The 18,964-nt window shown below is 37.9% G+C and overlaps 1 protein-coding gene across 2 annotated transcripts in view; it reads right to left on the bottom strand.

The window, feature by feature from the left end:
* The window catches only part of CENPI (centromere protein I), a 66,425-nt gene that overhangs the window by 13,072 nt on the left and 34,389 nt on the right, over positions 1-18,964 (bottom strand). For both annotated transcript variants that reach the window (XM_036932813.2, XM_036932814.2), the window contains exons 15-19: positions 10,249-10,343; positions 6,992-7,127; positions 6,011-6,135; positions 1,995-2,043; positions 1,649-1,867 (exon numbers count right to left, since the gene is read on the bottom strand). In XM_036932813.2, the coding sequence (XP_036788708.1) occupies positions 1,649-1,867; positions 1,995-2,043; positions 6,011-6,135; positions 6,992-7,127; positions 10,249-10,343 (624 nt within the window). The remainder of the gene's footprint in view (positions 1-1,648; positions 1,868-1,994; positions 2,044-6,010; positions 6,136-6,991; positions 7,128-10,248; positions 10,344-18,964) is intronic.

The following is an 18,964-nucleotide window of genomic DNA, read 5'->3' as shown; positions in this document are numbered from 1 at the left end:
GTATGATAAATCAGGCAAGTTATTATGAAGGCAAGAAAAGAGAAAAAGAGAAAGGAATATCAGAAAATTACTAAACTGTATGACCTCTGAAATTCCTTTATGTACTTAAAAATGTAATTTTTATTCAAATATTGAAATAAATCTATTGAAATGTTTTTGAAGGACTACATATTACTTTTTTCCCCATCTGGTCCTTGACTACATTTCAAAACTTCATCTCCTACTATTCTATAGTCTAGCCCAGTGGCTCTCAACCCTTGTATATCAGAAGAATTACATTAAAAAAGCAGACCCTGGATGTCACTCTAGAGTTATTAAATCAGAATTTCCATGGGAGCAATCAAGGATGTTTACTTTATCTACTTTGGAAAAACATCCTAGTTACTCCTGCTACTCGGTCAGGGTAGAATCTGTGCTCAAACCCTACAATTCAACTTAAGTTTCTCAAACATGGCAAGCTCTAACATAGGGGTCAGCAAATCACAGCCCACACCCAGCCCAACAGCTGTTTTTGTAAATAAGCTTTTACTGGAACACAGCTATGCCCGTTTGTTTAACCACTGTCTGTTGCTGCTTTCACATATAATGGCAAAGTCCACAGAGACCACATGACCTGCAAAACCTAAAATATTTATAATCTGGCCCTATAACAGTAAAAGTTTGTTGTCTCCTGCTCTGTCTTTGCATTTTTCCTCAAATATGCTCCTGCCTTGACAGGCTGATGCTCATCCTTCAAAACTCTGATTAGTATCACTTTTAAAGCCTAAACTAGGTTAGCACCTGGTATATTTGTTCATTGTCCTCTGCACTTTCCCTGTATTACTCTTCATTCTTTATTGTAACATGTCGATTTAATGACTGCCTCCCCAACTAGACTGTATGCTCTATGAGGATATCACCCAGATGTGTCTTGTCCATTACACTGCCTGTTTCATTCCATGCATATATTAAACATTTATTTAATGAGTATCTCTCCCATTCTGAACTTTTTTTTTTCACGTTGTTAGATTTTTTCATGTTCCAAGCTGTTAAGGCAATTATGAACCTGGATTCTATCAGTGTATTTATAATTCCATCCTGTTGTGTCATCCACACATTTGACTTGAACACCATCTGAGTTCTTCCTTAAGTCACTGAAAAATCCTGAAAATGACAGGCCTGATGATAAAGTCCTGAGAAGACTGCCCCTGCTGGCATATTGACATCAATTCCTTAAATCAGTAGTCTCTGGTTAAGACTCCAATTCTAATTGTAATATTATGTAGCCTATATTTTCCATTTTGTTTAGAAGGATTTTAGGAGAGCTTCCACTTCTCTGAAGCCTTTTCTTACCTTTCTCTACCCAAGTAGAACTGAACTAATAATCACTCCCCCATCTTTCTCACAATTACCTTTTCTCACCTGGCCACACTGTATTGTAGTAATGTTTACAAGTCTGTCTCTGCCACAGCCCAAGCTCTCAGAGGATAGAGCCTTAAGTTCACTTTGAATCTCCAGATCCTAGCACAATGCCCATAATTTAGCTGGTACTCAAAAAGTAATGCTTGAACATGTCTTGCAATTCAGACACTCTAAATTCATGGCATTTCCTATTTCTGCAATCACAGTATTCTTATACAAAATCTAAAAATTCTTTAAATGCCCTTACCTGTAGCAGAAAGGAAACAGCGTAACTCAACAGAGCAGGGTGGTGGACTAAATTTAAACTGTTTTTATATTCAGTTACTCCAGCTTTTTCTAAGACTTTGGGGTCAATAGAAAATCCTCTTTGGAAGGGTTTGGATGTCCACAGGCAATCAACCATGGCTGTCAGATAGTAATTAAATTCTTGATAGGTCTTGCTGCTGAAACTGAACTCTGATTTTGTCTATTGGAAAAGAAAAAAATTGTCATGATCATCTACCCTCCTTTTCCTTTTTATTCCAACATATCATATCTATGTACACTCAGTTTTTAAGCAAGGGTGATTTAACACAGAGGTTTATTATCCATACCTTGTGTACCAACTCATTTTTCTTTGCAGCAGTCAAATTTTTACGATACCTAAAAAGGAGATCAAATAGAATGAATTTGATTTTTAACATTAAATGCCTTTGAAATATAAATAAATGAAGTGTACAGTTTAAATGTAAGTATGTGCAGATGTGTACATACGCAAATATTCAGCTGTCTAGTTAAGGTTTTTATCCTTTTGTGGTACATTCTCCTCAAAGAATAAAAATTAAGAGACTACACTTAATTACATGAGCATTTTGTAATGAATAAACTGTAAAATCACTACATTGTACACCTAAAACTAATACAATATTGTATGTCTATTATACTTCAATACAGGAAGAGGATCTGAAAATATGTATTTTTTAATTAACAGAGGCTCAAATATTGAGCTGTACATTTAAGATATGTACTTGGCTGTATATAAATTATACTTCAGTAAAAAGAAAACAATGAAGGGAATGCTTTTAATGCTTCACTACTAAAAAATCAATAGAGTTGCAAAAGCAGTCACTGACACTGTATTTTCTTAATGTAGAAAAACAGGTGCAGTAAAAATGATAAAAGGAAAACAGAACTGTAATTTTTCTCTTGCCTGAGAACTATTATCTAATTAGTTTTTTACATTTTAACCTTGGCATATTCCTACAAATAATGCCAAAAGGGTTTAAACTTATGAACTAAAAGGAGTAATTTCGGTCCATAAGTGAAAGAATGAGAGGGGATCAGAATACTTACAGTTTCATATAATCAGCAAAGCTCCCTTTATTGCCCAGAAAATGTTTTTACTGGAGAAACTACATAGACCTAAACCAGGTATCAGCAAATGTCTAATTTTTCTTTAAGACATGGCAATGAGAATTAACAATGCTGAATGCAGCAGTACCACTGCACAAAAGATCCTTAACTATGAATTTTTAAAATCCATATCCCCAACAGTGACATTTTAAAAACAACACAGTTAACAAAAAACCTAAACAGACCAATTACCAGCAACGAAACTGACTCGCTTATCAAAAAACTACCCAAGAACAAAACTCCTGGGCCAGATGGATTCACTGCTGAATTTTTTCAGACATATACCCATTCTCCTTAAAGTTTCCCAAAAAATAGAGGAGGGAATACTTCCAAACTCATTCTATGAAGCTAGCATCACTCTAATACCAAAACTAGGCAAAGATACCACAAAAAAAGAAAATTACAGACCAATATCCCTGATGAACATAGATGCAAAAATACTCAACAAAATATTAGCAAACCGAATTAAAAAACACATCAAGAGGATCATACACCATGATCAAGTGGGATTCATCTCAGGGATACAAGGATGGTACAACATTCGAAAACCCATCAACATCATCCACCACATCAACAAACAGAAGGACAAAAACCACATGATCATCTCCACAGAAGCTGAAAAAGCATTTGACAAAATTCAACATCCATTCATGATAAAAACTCTCAACAAAATGGGTATAGAGGGCAAGTACCTCAACATAATAAAGGCCATATATGACAAACCCACAGAGAACATCATACTTAACAGAGAGAAGCTGAAAGCTTTTCCTCTAAGATCGGGAACACGATAGGGATGCCCACTCTCCCCACTGTTATTCAACATAGTACTGGAGGTCCTAGCCACGGCAATCAGACAAAACAAAGAAAACAAGGCATCCAGATTGGTAAAGAAGAAGTCAAACTGTCACTTTGTGCAGATGACATGATATTGTACATAAAAAACCCTAAAGACTCCATTCCAAAACTACTAGAACTAATATCGGAACTCAGCAAAGTTGCAGGATACAAAGTTAACACACACAAATCCATTGCTTTCCTATACACTAACAACGAAATAGCAGAAAGAGAAATCAGGAAAACAATTCCATCCACAATTGCATCAAAAAGTATAAAATACCTAGGAATAAACCTAACCAAGGAAGTGAAAGACCTGTACCCTGAAAACTACAAGACACTCAAGAGAAATTAAAAAGGACACTAACAAATGGAAACTCATCCCATGCTCTTGGCTAGGAAGAATTAATATTGTCAAAATGGCCATCCTGCCTAAAGCAATGTACAGAGTCAATGCAATGCCTATCAAAATAACAGCAGCATTCTTCAACGAATTGGAACAAATAGCTCTAAAATTCGTATGGAACGACAAAAGACCCTGAATAGCCAAAGCGATCCTGAGAAGGAAGAATAAAGCAGGGGGGATCTTGCTTCCCCACTTCAAGCTCTACTGCAAAGCCACAGTAATGAAGACAATTTGGTACTGGCACAAGAACAGACCCACAGACCAGTGGAACAGAATAGAGAGTCCAGATATTAACCCAAACATATGTGGTCAATTAAGATATGACAAAGGAGCCATGGATATACAATGGGGAAATGACAGCCTTTTCAACAGCTGGTGTTGGCAAAACTGGACAGCTACATGTAAGAGAATGAAACTGGATCATTATCTAACCCAATACACAAAAGAAAATTCAAAATGGATCAAAGATCTGAATGTAAGTCATGAAACCATAAAAATCTTTGAAAAAAACATAGACAAAAACCTCTTGGACATAAACATGAGCAACTTCTTCATGAACATATCTCCCTGGGCAAGGGAAACAAAAGCAAAAATGAACAAGTGGAACTATATCAAGCTGAAAAGCTTCTGTACAGCAAAGGACACCATCAATAGAACAAAAAGGCATCCTACAGTATGGGAGAATATATTCATTAATGACATACTGATAAAGGGTTGACATCCAAAATATATAAAGAGCTCACGCACCTCAACAAACAAAAAGCAAATAATCCAATTCAAAAATGGTCAGAGGATCTGAACAGACACTTCTCCAAAGAAGTAATTCAGATGGCCAACAGGCACATGAAAAGATGCTCCACATCACTAATCATCAGAGAAATGCAAATTAAAACCACAATGACATATCACCTCACACCTGTTAGGATGGCCAACATCCAAAAGACGAACAACAACAAATGTTGGCAAGGATGTGGAGAAAGGGGAACCGTCCTACACTGCTGGTGGCAATGTAAATTAGTTCAACCATTGTGAAAAGCAGTATGGAGGTTCCTCAAAAACTGAAAATAGAAATACCATTTGACCCAGGAATTCCACTCCTAGGAATTTACCCTAAGAATGCAGCAGCCCAGTTTGAAAAAGACATATGCACCCCTATGTTTATCGCAGCACTATTTACAATATCCAAGATATGGAAGCAACCTAAGTGTCCATCAGTAGATGAATGGATAAAGACGTGGTACATATACACAATGGAATATTATTCAGCCATAAGAAGAAAACAGATCCTACCATTTGCAACAACATGGACGGAGCTAGAGAGTATTATGCTCAGTGAAATAAGCCAGGCGGAAAAAGACAAGTATCAAATGATTTCACTCATCTGTGGAGTATAAGAACAAAGAAAAAAACTGAAAGAACAAAACAGCAGCAGACTCACAGAACCCAAGAATGGACTAACAGTTACCAAAGGGAAAGGGACTGGGGAGGATGAGTGGGAAGGGAGGGATAGGGGAAAAAAAGGGGCATTACGATTAGCAGACATAATGTAGTGGAGGGGCACGGGGAGGGCTGTAGAACACAGAGAAGACAAGTAGTTATTCTATAGCATCTTACTATGCTGATGGACAGTGACTGCAATGGGGTATGTGGGGGGGACTTGATGATGGGGCGAGTCTAGTAAACATAATGTTTCTCATTAATTCTAGATTAATGATACTAAAAACAAAACAAACAACAAAAAAAACCCAGTTAAAACAGCCCCTTATTGGAAGGTCATTCTCAAGAGAAAGCCATATTCCCTACTTCCATAGGTCCTGGCAGAAAATGGATAATAATTTCATTGCATTTAATATTTTATTGTATTATATATAATAAATTTATTGTAGTGTATTTATAAATTATAATTTATTGTATAGTTGAAAAATGAAGATAGAATTATGATGTACTAATTCATAGGATGGCAAAAAGGCTTTGTACCTGTGCATAATGTAACAGAGCTGGTTCAAGATACTGGAATCCAGGCTGAGGAGTGCAGGATAGAAGATCCCAGAAGGAAACAAAACCACCAACGGAAGGTTATAATGTATATATATATCACACACCTTTTGGAAAGAATGATAACATCAATATATAGTTTATTCCCCAGAACCTCTCAACCAAGTTCACCAAAAGAAACATCAGTAAAGGATAAGCAATCACAGAACATCATGCCTGGGCCTGATTCATAAACATAATAGGTAGCTATAAATACTTAAAAATATATCTTATAAAACATCAACCTTGCCATAAAGGATTATTTCTAGAAGATCATTATTAAAATCCTTTATTTTTTTTTCTGGAGAGAGATTTCAGAGTTTAGGACTTTCTTCTTAAGTCCCATTAAGTACTGATTTATCATATTAGTTAGCTGTCAAGCTGGAAAAGAAAGGAGCATGCTTCTACGCAAACATAACACAAGACAACAAGGTATTAGTGAAGGGAAGAAGCCACGAAAACTGAGGTCAGGGTGCCCTTCCTGGATAACAGTTCTGTCCATGTTGAATACTACCAAACAATAGAAGAAGACCAGAATCATAGGTACTGGGAGAAATAAAGCAGTTGAAAGGTAGGAAGAACTGAAGAAACTAGAAGTTATCTGCATTTTTTTACCAAGGGTTGGGATGTACAATGGATAAGCAAAAAGTGATGCTAGAGACAGACTTTCATCTAGGGCCAGCATTAACTCAGTGGAATATCTAGTGAAGTGATACCTAGACTTTACAAAAAAAGCATTTGTTTTTCCACTTTGTTTTATGAAAGTCAGTTATTCAGGTAAGAACTTCAAAATACATAGCTTATTTTAACTATGCTAATAAAGTCATAGCCCAACTTAAAGGTTGTACAGAAAATTTAAAGAATAGAGCAGTACAGTGGATAGCCATCACAAAATCTAAATAGGGAAAAAGGGATGTGTACTACCTTCTCATAGAAATCCAAAATAAAGTGCAGCAAGAAAGTACTGTTGTTTTCCAAGCGCATTGCTATGGTAGACAGCCACCCTACATACCGAATCAGGTCAGACACAGAGTTCATGGAGCCACCTAAAGTTGTCTCTCTGCAATAAGAAATCATGACATTCAGATTCATATTAGAAAAAGTCTTCACAATTTCCAAGCTAAAGCTGGATAATATATAGCAGAAAGTTTTAAGGATTTCAGAAAACAATCAGAGCTCCAATGTGTATATAATTCCCATTTCTTAAACCACAGTAATTAATCAACACTATACAAGCCCTCTAGGGAACGATTAAGACCAATTCATAGAACATCCTCAGCAACCACTCTACTAGTAAATACCAGAAAAATAAAGGATTAAACTCCAGACATTAGACAAATTAATGATGTCCAGAGACGACAGCAATCAGCAAGTTAATTTTTAAGTACACAAATCAAAACCTAGTTTTGCCTGAATTCCTAAGCTAAAATGCTGTTTAAAATATTTTCACTTTAATTTAACTGAAATTCAGTTCAGTCCTGAAGCTGAATTAGTAAAATTTTTGGCATCTTTTGTTCTTCTAGTAAAAGCCAGATCTGGATATTTCATATTTTTCCCAAACCAATGAAGTGTGTCTCTTTAAATCATACATGGGTATAATTGGTTCTATCTATTTATTCACCTCTGTCCTTCAATTCATTGTTGAGTGGATTAGGAAAAGACTTAGAAATGTGATTTCATAGCTTTACCCTCTGACCTAGGTAGCCAACAAATGGTTATGTACAAAGAATAAAGAATAGTATATAGTCATACAGCTTGAGAGAGATGATGACTTTACCACTACCCACTACCATGATGGTTCAGTGTCAAAGTGAGCAGGGAGAGATTAGAGCTTTCAAATAGGCAGACATCCATATAATCATCTGGCTATTTGCAAAACTATATTTTAACTATAATTTTTGGAAGCACTTGACAAAGACATCTGAAATAATTTGAACAATGGCGATTACTCAGAACAGTATCCTTTGAAGTGTTTCTCCATAGGACACTACTGGCATTTTGGATGAAACAATTTGCTTGCTGTTCAGGACTGCTCCTACTTTCTACCCACTGCAGCACATTTAGCATCTCTGGCTCCCACCTTCTTCCCAGTTGCTGTGCCAAGGGAAAATGCTCCTTAGAAAACCACTGCTGAGAATGGTTTCTCAGCCTTCTCTCCTTGTGATCTACACTACAGTTTTCTGCATCATATGATCATGCCATATGACTGTCAAACAGGGAGTAAATCTACAGAAAGTCATTTCTCCAAAGTAGAATTATTTAGAACTTAACAGTTATATTTTATAATGCCAAGCAGTATTATGATAAAGTTATCTGCATTTGTGTACACTTAAGAATTTTAGAAAGCAGAGTTACTTTTTAAATGCCCTCCCAAAATTTGTGACACTAATCAAAATAGGATCCTAGGATTTGGGGGAACAAAATATAGGAACTGTAAGGCACCTACATTTGGGTGCCTAAGACTTACACTGGAAGTTGAGTGAAGATTATAAATGCAAACATATTATTAACAGAATTGAGGTGTTCAAAGAGGTTATTAAGCATTTATATTTTTCCCTTTTTTATTGCAGTACATATAATAAAATGCACAAATCTTAGTGTACAGCTTGATGAATTTTGACATGTATATATACTCATGTAACCATCACTCAGATGAACATATCAAACATTCTGGGGAAGGTTAATCATTTAAATATAATTTCTTTATGATAGCGGCTCTCAAACTTTAGCTTACACCAAATTATGGAAGCATTTGTTAAAACACAGATTACTGGGCCCTACCTCCACAGTTTGCTTTAGTAGGTCTAGGGTAGGGTCTGAGAATTTGCATTTCTAACAAGTTCCCAGGTGATGTTGATGATGTTGGTCCAGGGATCACACTTTGAGAAGCACAGCTTTACAAGATGTTTTCACTACCCACTAATGCCCCATTTCCTTCTAAAAGTGATCAGATATATATGATATATGGAAGCATTATAATAATGAATATGAAGAATTAAAAATAATTTTCCAGGCAACACTCAAGAAGCTTCCATTCTCCATTCTCCTATCAAAGTAAATCACTATAGGGATAAGAACATACAGAAAAATAGGTCTGGGCTAATCTAATCAAGCCAACCACTAGTTATTGGCAACTGAAGCTAAGGGATTCTTATAAAGTAAAAATGTGACTGATGACATAGCAAATTCGTACACTGATTAGATATCTGAAGATATTAAGAACTATCAATTTTTTAGTTGTTATACTGGTATCATTTTTCTACAGTTAAAGTGATACTGGTTTTGCTTAAAATAACCTAGTACAGAGGAAGAGGAATGGGAGGAGTGTTTAGATGAAAAAAGTTAATGAGTTGATAAATGTTGAAGCTGGATGATGCACACATGGGGGTAACATAATACTATCTTCTTTACTTTTATTTATGCTTGCAATTTTCTATAAAAATGAGGCTTAAAACATTAATATTAGAGAATAATGCAGCTAATAACAATATAGGAGAAGCCAGAGATTTTAGGTAGAAAGAGTCAAAACAACCTGAGTAGGCAGTTCCTTGAAATTCAGTCAGTCTTACTTACATTCACCGTGAGGGCAAAGCACACATTTAACAGTTATCAACATAATGGAAATTTGGGGCTCTTGTTTTATTGCAAAGTCAAAATAAATGGATGTATATAACCAAAATATATCAGAGAAACATAACTAAACTGTACAGCAAAATTATAAATTTTTCCAGGTGTCATCAAAATTGACTTTACATCTAAATAAGAAATGTGCTTTATAAAGATAACTAAACTGAATGGGAGCCCACTGAGCTGTACACCGAGACTGGTACATTTTATTGTACATACCTCAATTTTAAAAAAGTGTCCAAAGTAAAAACAAAAACCTGAATGGAAGCCAAAGTTGCAAGTTCTAATGTCAGCTCTCCAGTGCTTTGCTATATTAATTCTTGCAAGCAACCTAGAGACTTAGGAGTGGCTTTCTGATTTATATAATAGAACTTGAAGAATTAATCTTCCTCACAGGATTATGGAAAGAAGAGTGAAAAGTAACAAAAAAAATTTTTTATGAAAGTAAACCTAAGGATTTACATGAAACAATTAGGTCTCATGCCAATTATTAAACTCCACATGCAAACATTTTAGTACACAACACCTCTTGTAGAGGTTGTAAGATAACTCACAGAGGACTGTTCATCACAGGTTTCATTTGGATGTACATAGAAAGCCACAACAGCCAGTTCTGCAGGAGCTCTTTCAGACTCTGAAGAACACTACACTAAGGGAGGCAAAAAAAAAGTATCATTCATAAAATCATTCAGACATACTATAGTGGCTAGAACCAGAGGCTTAGAGGTGGAAGGGACCATGGAGATGACTGCATCCAATTCAGAACCCAATAGTTCTGAATGCTCAAACCTGATCAGTCTCCAAGAGACAGAGGAAGGCCAAGTTCAAGTTTATTTGCCATTTTCTCTTCAAGATTGGCCCCAGCTAATCAGCCCAGGAACAGATTCTTGTTTCTCTGAATTACATTCATTTATAACATATCATCAAATACAGCATCACCCACCCCTGACTGTTTTCCATCAGAGATCCTTTGAAGTTGCTACACATGAGTTTAGCACTCTTTTCACCTTGTGTCACAACTATGATTTACTCCCTTTTTGACAATTACAAAATTTATCTGATCTTCTGTGACTGTGGAAAATGAACAATTCTAGTTTTTCCTTTCTTAGGCCTTGCCTTGATTTTTCAAGGCCTAATTCACAAACAAAAAACATAGTCTTGTCAGAAGTAGGCAGGCCCAGAGCATTTATGAAGATAAATCCTATCTATAAATCTGAAAGCAAATACATACCATCCCAAAACCTAATATAAAAAACCTTTCTTAAACAACCTTAATAAATAACGGCCCAGATACTGTTTGAGTATCCCCAGTTATAGGGTGCTCACTGCTAATTCATAGAACAGGTCAATCAATATACTTTTAGAAACTGACACCTCCCATTCAGGTTATAAATATGTTCAAGTTGAAAGAAACCTTGGAATCACCTAAAACAATCTTCTATTTTGGTGTCAACCAGAAAAATTAACATTTAAAAATGTATCCAATATTACTATGTCATAGCCAGGAAACAAAAATTCTTAATTCCCCATTTACCTACTCTATCCTACCCAGCCTCCATATTAAAGCAAGGCATGAGATTTTTATGTTTATGAAGGGGACAAGGGTTTAAAAAAAAAAGGTTGAGAAGCACAGCTCTACACTATGTATTTCTCTACACAGACATCTCCAATAGACAAGCTATTAAATTTATGCCTGACCTACTTCACCGTTGAGAAATATACTACTTCTTAAGGTCCTTTATTCCATTTTGAGTTTGCTCTACTTGTAAGATACTGCGCTTTATCTTATCCTATCCCCTGCAGCCACAGAGATCTGTTCTTTCCATGTGACAATCCTTCACTTATTTGAAGGGAACCAGAAAATCTTAGCATTTTTTTTTAACTCCAAGCAAAACATCCCCTGTTCCTTTACTGTCCCAAACTAGAAATTTTAAAGTCATTTTGTGCCCTTCATACTTTATTTCTAGTCACTAAATCCTACCAATGCTTCTGTTCAAAATGTCCAGCTCATCCATGTCCTTCCAAGGCCATTATAACTACTCTAGACCAGGCCTTCACATCTTTGGTATAAATCAATATGGACAAAAATTTTAGCCTCCTAGTCAGTCTTCTTTACTCTAGTCTCATTGTCCAAACTCCAATTCTTTCTCCATGGCTGTCAGACCCTTGTTATTTAAGTACCCCACCCACCATATCCATTGTTCTTCAAATAACTTGGATTGAACATCCCTTTGGCAAAGGAATAGCATTATTTACCAAAGTGATAAAAATGTTCAAGCCCTTTCCTTTTATGCAGTGACCTCATTCCTGGAAATGTATGCCAAGAGAATACTTCAAGAGAAGGAAAAAATATCTACATTATGAAGATGATCAATACAGTTACCTATACCTAAAATAAATAAATCAGAAATAATAATAGAAAAGAGATTAAATTATGGTATAATATCCATGGACTATGATGTCTTTTAAAAATATTATGAAGACTGTGGAAACATGGAAATTGTTACACAATAGTAATTTTGCATTCCAATTTTTATATTTATGTCTACTGTTTATAATTATATATAAGATATAAGTCAATATGGGCAAAAGTTGGAAAATTAATATGCCAAAATAAAAATAGCAATGTCACAGTGGATTTGTAGGGTTTTCTCATTCAAAATTCGTCAGTTAAAAAAGTTGTGTGTTGATAGGCACAGCTAGCTAGGCACAAACAAAAACACTGAAAATGTGAACGTACTTTAAAAGATATTTAAAAATATTATTTACCTATTAGATTAAACTGGGTAATCAAGCTATACTACAGCAAGGCAGTAATTAGTTACTAAAAGCCTCAGAAACTAATGGAACTTTTAGTTAATTCTACTACATGTCACATTGCTGTTATACTTAGTCACCTGTCAGAATGAAAGCCCCTTTGGTCACCTATCCTTTCTTGTACTCCATACTTATCTATACAGCTAAATATCCCTGGTTCCTTTACTGTCCCAAGCTAGAAATCTTGAAGTCATCTTGTGTCCTTCATGCTTTATTTCTCCCTTTCACTGATCTCATCCTTCCCAAATCTTTCAGTTACAGTAACCAGAACCTCTATTCCATGGTTATCTAAACCTATATACTTTCATACTCTTCAAAGTATGTTTTCTGTCTTCTCACTCTAATCCTATCCTCTCCCTCATCACCCAACAAGGGGACACTGTTTCCTCTGAACACATTTCCATACCTAACTTCAATACCTGGAGTTAAGCACTGCCCTAGCTTCCCACTGCTAATATGGGAAGAAAATATTCACCCCTTCTTTGAGAAGGTAAATAAAAAATCAGAAATGAATCTCCATTAAGAAGAGAGTCAGCTTTAATTAGAAAGATATATAAAGAAATCAAACAGACCTTCTATTTAATTAGGGGCCACAGAAAAATTACCTTGTTTTATAATATTTCTAAATAGTTTATGAGCTACAGAACCTCATTAGCTAAATTACTGATAACATTAGCTGAATTTGTTAGTGTAAATTTCAGACTGCACTTTGTTATTGTCAGTTTTTCTCATGCATTTGACTATCTTTCGGCTTTTCTGAACACAACACAGAAACTATCTTCAATACTATTTCCAAACTATAACTCCTTCTTCCTTGTGTAAAAAACCCCTTTCTCTTTTGATGTTTATACCATCCAACTATATTACCTTTCACTTTTTATCTTTCCATATCTCTGCTATCTATCTCCTGGAAATTCATCAACACTCACTAAGGACCTTATCACTCTCTGTCTCTTGTCCTGCCATCAACACCACAGTTATGTCAGTGTCCAAGAAGATGATCCTCCCAATATTTTAGCTTCACAATTCCTTGGCTTCAAACCTAATAACCTTCATCTTCACACTACCTTAGTCACCTACTCCCACAGCCACACACTAGACTTTGTCATAACCTGAACTGAACCTCCTCCAAAATCTATTACCTTTTCTTTGTTATTACTTCCTAGTCTTTCAGCTTTCTCACACCCTCAACTCCAACTACAATTACTCTTGCTCTCCAATTTCAGACATGTAATCCCTTGACTCCTTCATTTTGAACCTAATTTTTCAGGTTTTTCAGCCTTCTCTTCACCTCACTCCTTATCTAGACTAGACCACACTGCTGATTATTTACAACTCCCTTACACTCTGTTCAACTAGCAAAACTCCAACTGATTCAAGCTCATAACTCACTTTCTCTGCTCCTGCATCTGAGCTGAAGACAGCACACGACTATACAGATTGGCGCCACTCTATATTTATGGTCTCCAACTTCATCAGGCCGTTAATGAGGATCAATCATCCTTTTGCTTGTTTTCAATCAGCTTGTTCTCTCCTGTTTCTCTCAGTGGCTGTCCTATGTAAGACCATCCTGAAGCCCCTACTCAATTCTATCCTCTATCACGCATTTCCTATTTTGACATATTTAACATTTTTAGGCACAAAGTATTTAAATTTCTTACTCTTTCTTTCAACTGTACAAATATATCAATATATCCAAGTATCTATACATCACTGTCCCCAGTCTTACAGAATAAGTGGTACCTCCCCACCTCCCACCACACATTGAAGCAAATTCTCTACCTAGTCTTAAACTAACACCATCGTGTTTCTTCTGAAACTGCACCATCAATATCCCCACCTTTCTCCATTTTCAAGCTCTCCCTCTCCTCAACTGATTCCTTCCATTCTATCTATGAACATGCATGAATTGCTCTCATTGTGGGGACAAAAACAACAACAAAACCAAAAAACCACAACTTCCCTTGATTCAAAGTCCCGGTATAGTGCTCTCTCTCCCTACCTCTTCATTTTAGACAAGTTTTTGAAATATAGTCTATACTTACTATCTTGTCTTTACTTCTCATTGACTCGTCAACCTCTACAATCTGGCTTCTACTGCTACATTCCACCAAAACTGCTCACAAAGGCAGCCAAAAGGTATGTATTATCAATTTCAAAAAAAACTTTTTTTTGGTCCTTATGTATCTGGATATTCCTGGGATATATGGCAGCATTATTCCTTCACTGCTTCTCGAAAGCCGGTATTCTCTTTGTTTCTTTACACTATTATGTTCCTTGCTTATTTTCATATTTCTCAAAAAGGTTGTTTTATAGACTCCCTTTTCAGCTGAGAATTAAATACTGAGTACTCCCCAAGTTCTATCCTTGGCCCACTGTCTGTTTCTCTTAATTCATCCCTCCACTCTCAAATATAAACATGTATCTGTGTATAAATGTATATACACTTATTAGGTTGGAATATAGAAATTAACAACCATCAAACATCTTTCATGCATAGAAATGGCAATTTCATATGGTTCAATAATATTTACAGATAAATAGCTAATATTTACAGAGAAATATCTCTTTAGATTGGTGGAATAAGAGAAGAGATAAGGAATAACCTAATTAGAAGACTGTAAGAGGATCACAAAAAAGCTGCAAAATGAAGCCAAAAGTATATTACCTGGGGATAAGAGGTGTGTATTGACATGTGAATGATGAATTTGGTCATGTAGTAAGTTGCAAATAATATAAATAAACCTCAGATTCAAGTTAATGTGATTGGTAATTAATAAAGTGCCATTTGATTATGACAAATACCAGGATAACACATTTGTCCTATAAATATGGCCAATAGTAAGTAATTTAAGGTGGAAATAAAAGTTATAAAAGAAACGTTACTTTTATTGCCACTCTTTTGGAATAGTGGCTCTCAAAGTTGGGGAGAACTCCTGAAAGCCACAGTGGTCTTTTTGGAGAACAGTCCAAACTAATAACACATTTAATATTATCATATAAGGCTGGAACAATTTTATTAGCAGAAAATGATTATATTATAAATACATAGTATGACTGTCACAGAGAGTTTAGTTTCCTTTGGTCATTTCTGTATTCCCAGTGGCTAAAAGGGCATCCAGCACATAGTAGGTGCTCAGTAAATATTTGTCACATGAGTAAATGTAGCTACAAAAACATCAAGCACAACAATCAAACTTAAGTATGGTTAAGTATTTCCTAGTTTGTTTTTATTAATACTCATTTGCCACCTGTTCATTTACTTGTCAACCACTATAAATAAAAACAGTTCAGGAAAACTAAAGGAAGCAGTTCAGGAAAACTGAAGGATAAAAACCCCTTAAAGACAGAAAATTCCATGCAATAACTTTAATTAGAGTTAATATAGCATGAAAAGTCAAGGTTCAAGAGAATCCTATTACAAAATCACTGCTGATTTATAGGGTACACGCAGCAGCCCAAATCCTCATGTCTGCTTCCCTGTGCAAAGTGACAGAGGTCCCCACAGCGCCGAACGGCCCATCTGGGCCATGTTCTGTGATTTGTTTTGTTTTGTTTCTGCCCTCACACTGCAGGCACCTGGGAAAAGACCACCAGGAGCCCTGAAACCACCCACTCACAGTAGTATAGAGAGCAGCTCTGCAGTCTCACCATCCCAGAGAAGATGGCGGTGTGAGAAGTGTGGTGGAAATCTCCTCCCAAAACCACATATATTTTGAAAATGCAGCAAATACAACTTTTCCTAAAAGAGTGACCAGAAGTAAGAGTACACCAGCCAGTGTACATCTGGGAGAAGTCAACATCTCATGGAAAAGGGTACAGTAAAAAGCCATGACCTGGCTTATTTCACTGAGCATAATACCCTCTAGCTCCATCCATGTTGTTGTAAATGGTAGAATTTGTTTTCTTCTTATGGCTGAAAAATATTCCATTGTGTATATGTACCACATCTTCTTTATCCATTCATCTACTGATGGACACTTGGGTTGCTTCCATTTCTTGGCTACTGTAAATAATGCTGCGATAAACATAGGGGTGCATCTGTCTTTTTCAAACTGGAGTGCTGCATTCTTAGGGTAAATTCCTAGGAGTGGAATTCCTGGGTCAAATGGTATGTCTATTTTGAGCTTTTTGAGGAACCTCCATACTGCTTTCCACAATGGTTGAACTAATTTACATTCCCACCAGCAGTGTAGGAGGGTTCCCCTTTCTCCACAACCTTGCCAACATTTGTTGTTGTTTGTCTTTTGGATGGTGGCGATTCTTACTGGTGTGAGATGATAAGCCAGGTGGAGAAAGACAAGTATCAAATGATTTCACTCATATGTGGAGTATAAGAACAAAGAAAAACTGAAGGAACAAAACAGCAGCAGAATCACAGAACCCAAGAATGGACTAACTGTTACCAAAGGGAAAGGGACTGGGGAGGATGGGTGGGAAGGGAAGGATAAGGGTGGGGAAAAAGAAAGGGGGCATTACGATTAGCATGTATAATGTGGGGGAGGGCATGGGAAGGGCTGTGCAACACAGAGAAGACAAGTAGTGATCCTACAGCATCTTACTACGCTGATGGACAGTGACTGTAATGGGGTTTGTGGGGGGGACTTGGTGAAGGGGGGAGCCTAGTAAACATAATATTCTTCATGTAATTGTAGATTAATGATAACCCAAAAAAAAAAAAAGCAAAAAGCCATGACCTGTCGGGACACAAGCACTCCACACACCCTAGCTCACTGGCGGGAGGAAGACAATCAGAACAGGGAGGGAGTGGAAGCCCAGGACTGCTAAATACCCAGCTCTAGAAATCTACCCCAGGAGCACAGACCCACATTGCATCGTGCTCTGGAGATTAGAGGGGCTGAAAACCAAAGTCAGAGACTAAGACTGCGAACAGGTTCCCACAACTGGCTGCCCTGGGACAAAAGAAAAGTAGGTGCTTTAGAAGACTTCTCAACAGTCAGAAGGCTGCTAAAGGGGCAAGGATATAGGAGAAAGAACAGATGGACAAAATCGTCCTGGCACACTTAGCCCAATAGGTTGGGAACTTTCAGGAGCTTCAGGCAACCTATCCCCATGGTTGGCAACACTGCCCCAAGGCCTATCACCATGATAACCAGCCTGCCACTCCTTTCAAACCACTGGCACCTGCATGCAAATGCACTCTCCCTGCCATGGCTGCAGACCAGTCAGAGGACAGCTCCGCCTACAGCAAATACACAGCTGAACGCAGAGACTTCTCCCTGTATGCAGCTAACCAGCCAAGACAGCGGAGACAGGCATGGCGCCCAGAAAGCATGAAGGGGCTTTAACCTCCCTGCAAACAACCACGCAGCTTGGCAATGACCCCACCATTGCCCTAGGTCATCCTGAGGGCCGCCCTGCCCACAGCAGCTTAGGGGATTTACGCAGAGCTTCCTCACTGTGGACAGTTAACTGGCACAGACTGTGGAGACAGGCACAACAACAAGGAAGCACGAAAGGATTTCACCCTCATTGCAAATACCCACATTGCTCAACTGCAACCCCCGCCATCGCCTAGGCCAGCAGAAGAGCTGCCCCGCTGATGGCATCTTAGGGGATTAACCCAGAGGCAGCCCCTGCGCGTTTCTAACCAGCCCAGACAGGCACTGCAACCAGGAAGCATGAAAGGGCTTTGTCCTTGTGGCAGAACCTGTGCCGCTCACCTACAACACCCTACAGCTGGCTCCCCTGGGACAAAAGAAAAGCGAGTGCTTTATGAAAGGCTTAAAGAGACAGGGGCTTAACAGCTGGATGGAACCGTCCCGGCAAACTCAGCCCAGCAGGCTGGGAATCCTAAGTAACTTCATGTGCCCCAAACCCCTGGGGGGTAACCCAGCCTTGAAACCCCTCACGCTGATAAGCATTCATTGCCCCAGGCCGGCGCTGCCCTGCCACAGTGGCGGAGTAGCCGGATAGGAGCACCGCCGACAGCAACCACCCAGAATTTCCTCCCAGTGTGCAGCAACCCGGGGCAGAACCAGAGGCTGCCGCCAGCGCATAGCTGCCCAGCACAGAGGAAGCTGAAGCAAGGTCTGGAGGGTGCGCGTTCTCACAGGAGAACACAACCGGCGCAACTCCCACTCCCCGCAGGGCTCTGGGCTACCTCGGCAGCTCAGGGGGTTACCCAGAGGCTGCACCAGGTGTGTGGGTAACCGACACAGGCAGCGGACAAGGGCAAGGTGACCAGCAAGCAGGAAGGGACTTTATTCTTGCAGCTGACACATGCGCCACCTGCCTACGACTACCTCTATTGCCATGAAAAGGCAGAAGAATCTGCTCCAGTCAAGAATCACCCAGACAACTCCAGAGAGAGGGCCTGGGGAGATAGATATAACCGATCTTCCTGAAAAATAATTAAAAATAAAGATCATAACCATGCTGATGGACCTGCATAGAAATATGCAAGAGCTAAGGGATGAAGTCAGGAGGGAG

Source organism: Manis pentadactyla, chromosome X, assembly GCF_030020395.1.
Source record: "Manis pentadactyla isolate mManPen7 chromosome X, mManPen7.hap1, whole genome shotgun sequence".
Taxonomy (NCBI): Eukaryota; Metazoa; Chordata; class Mammalia; order Pholidota; family Manidae; genus Manis; species Manis pentadactyla.
The sequence above is the reverse complement of the archived record's forward strand: the minus strand, read 5'-3'. Positions and strand labels throughout refer to the sequence as shown.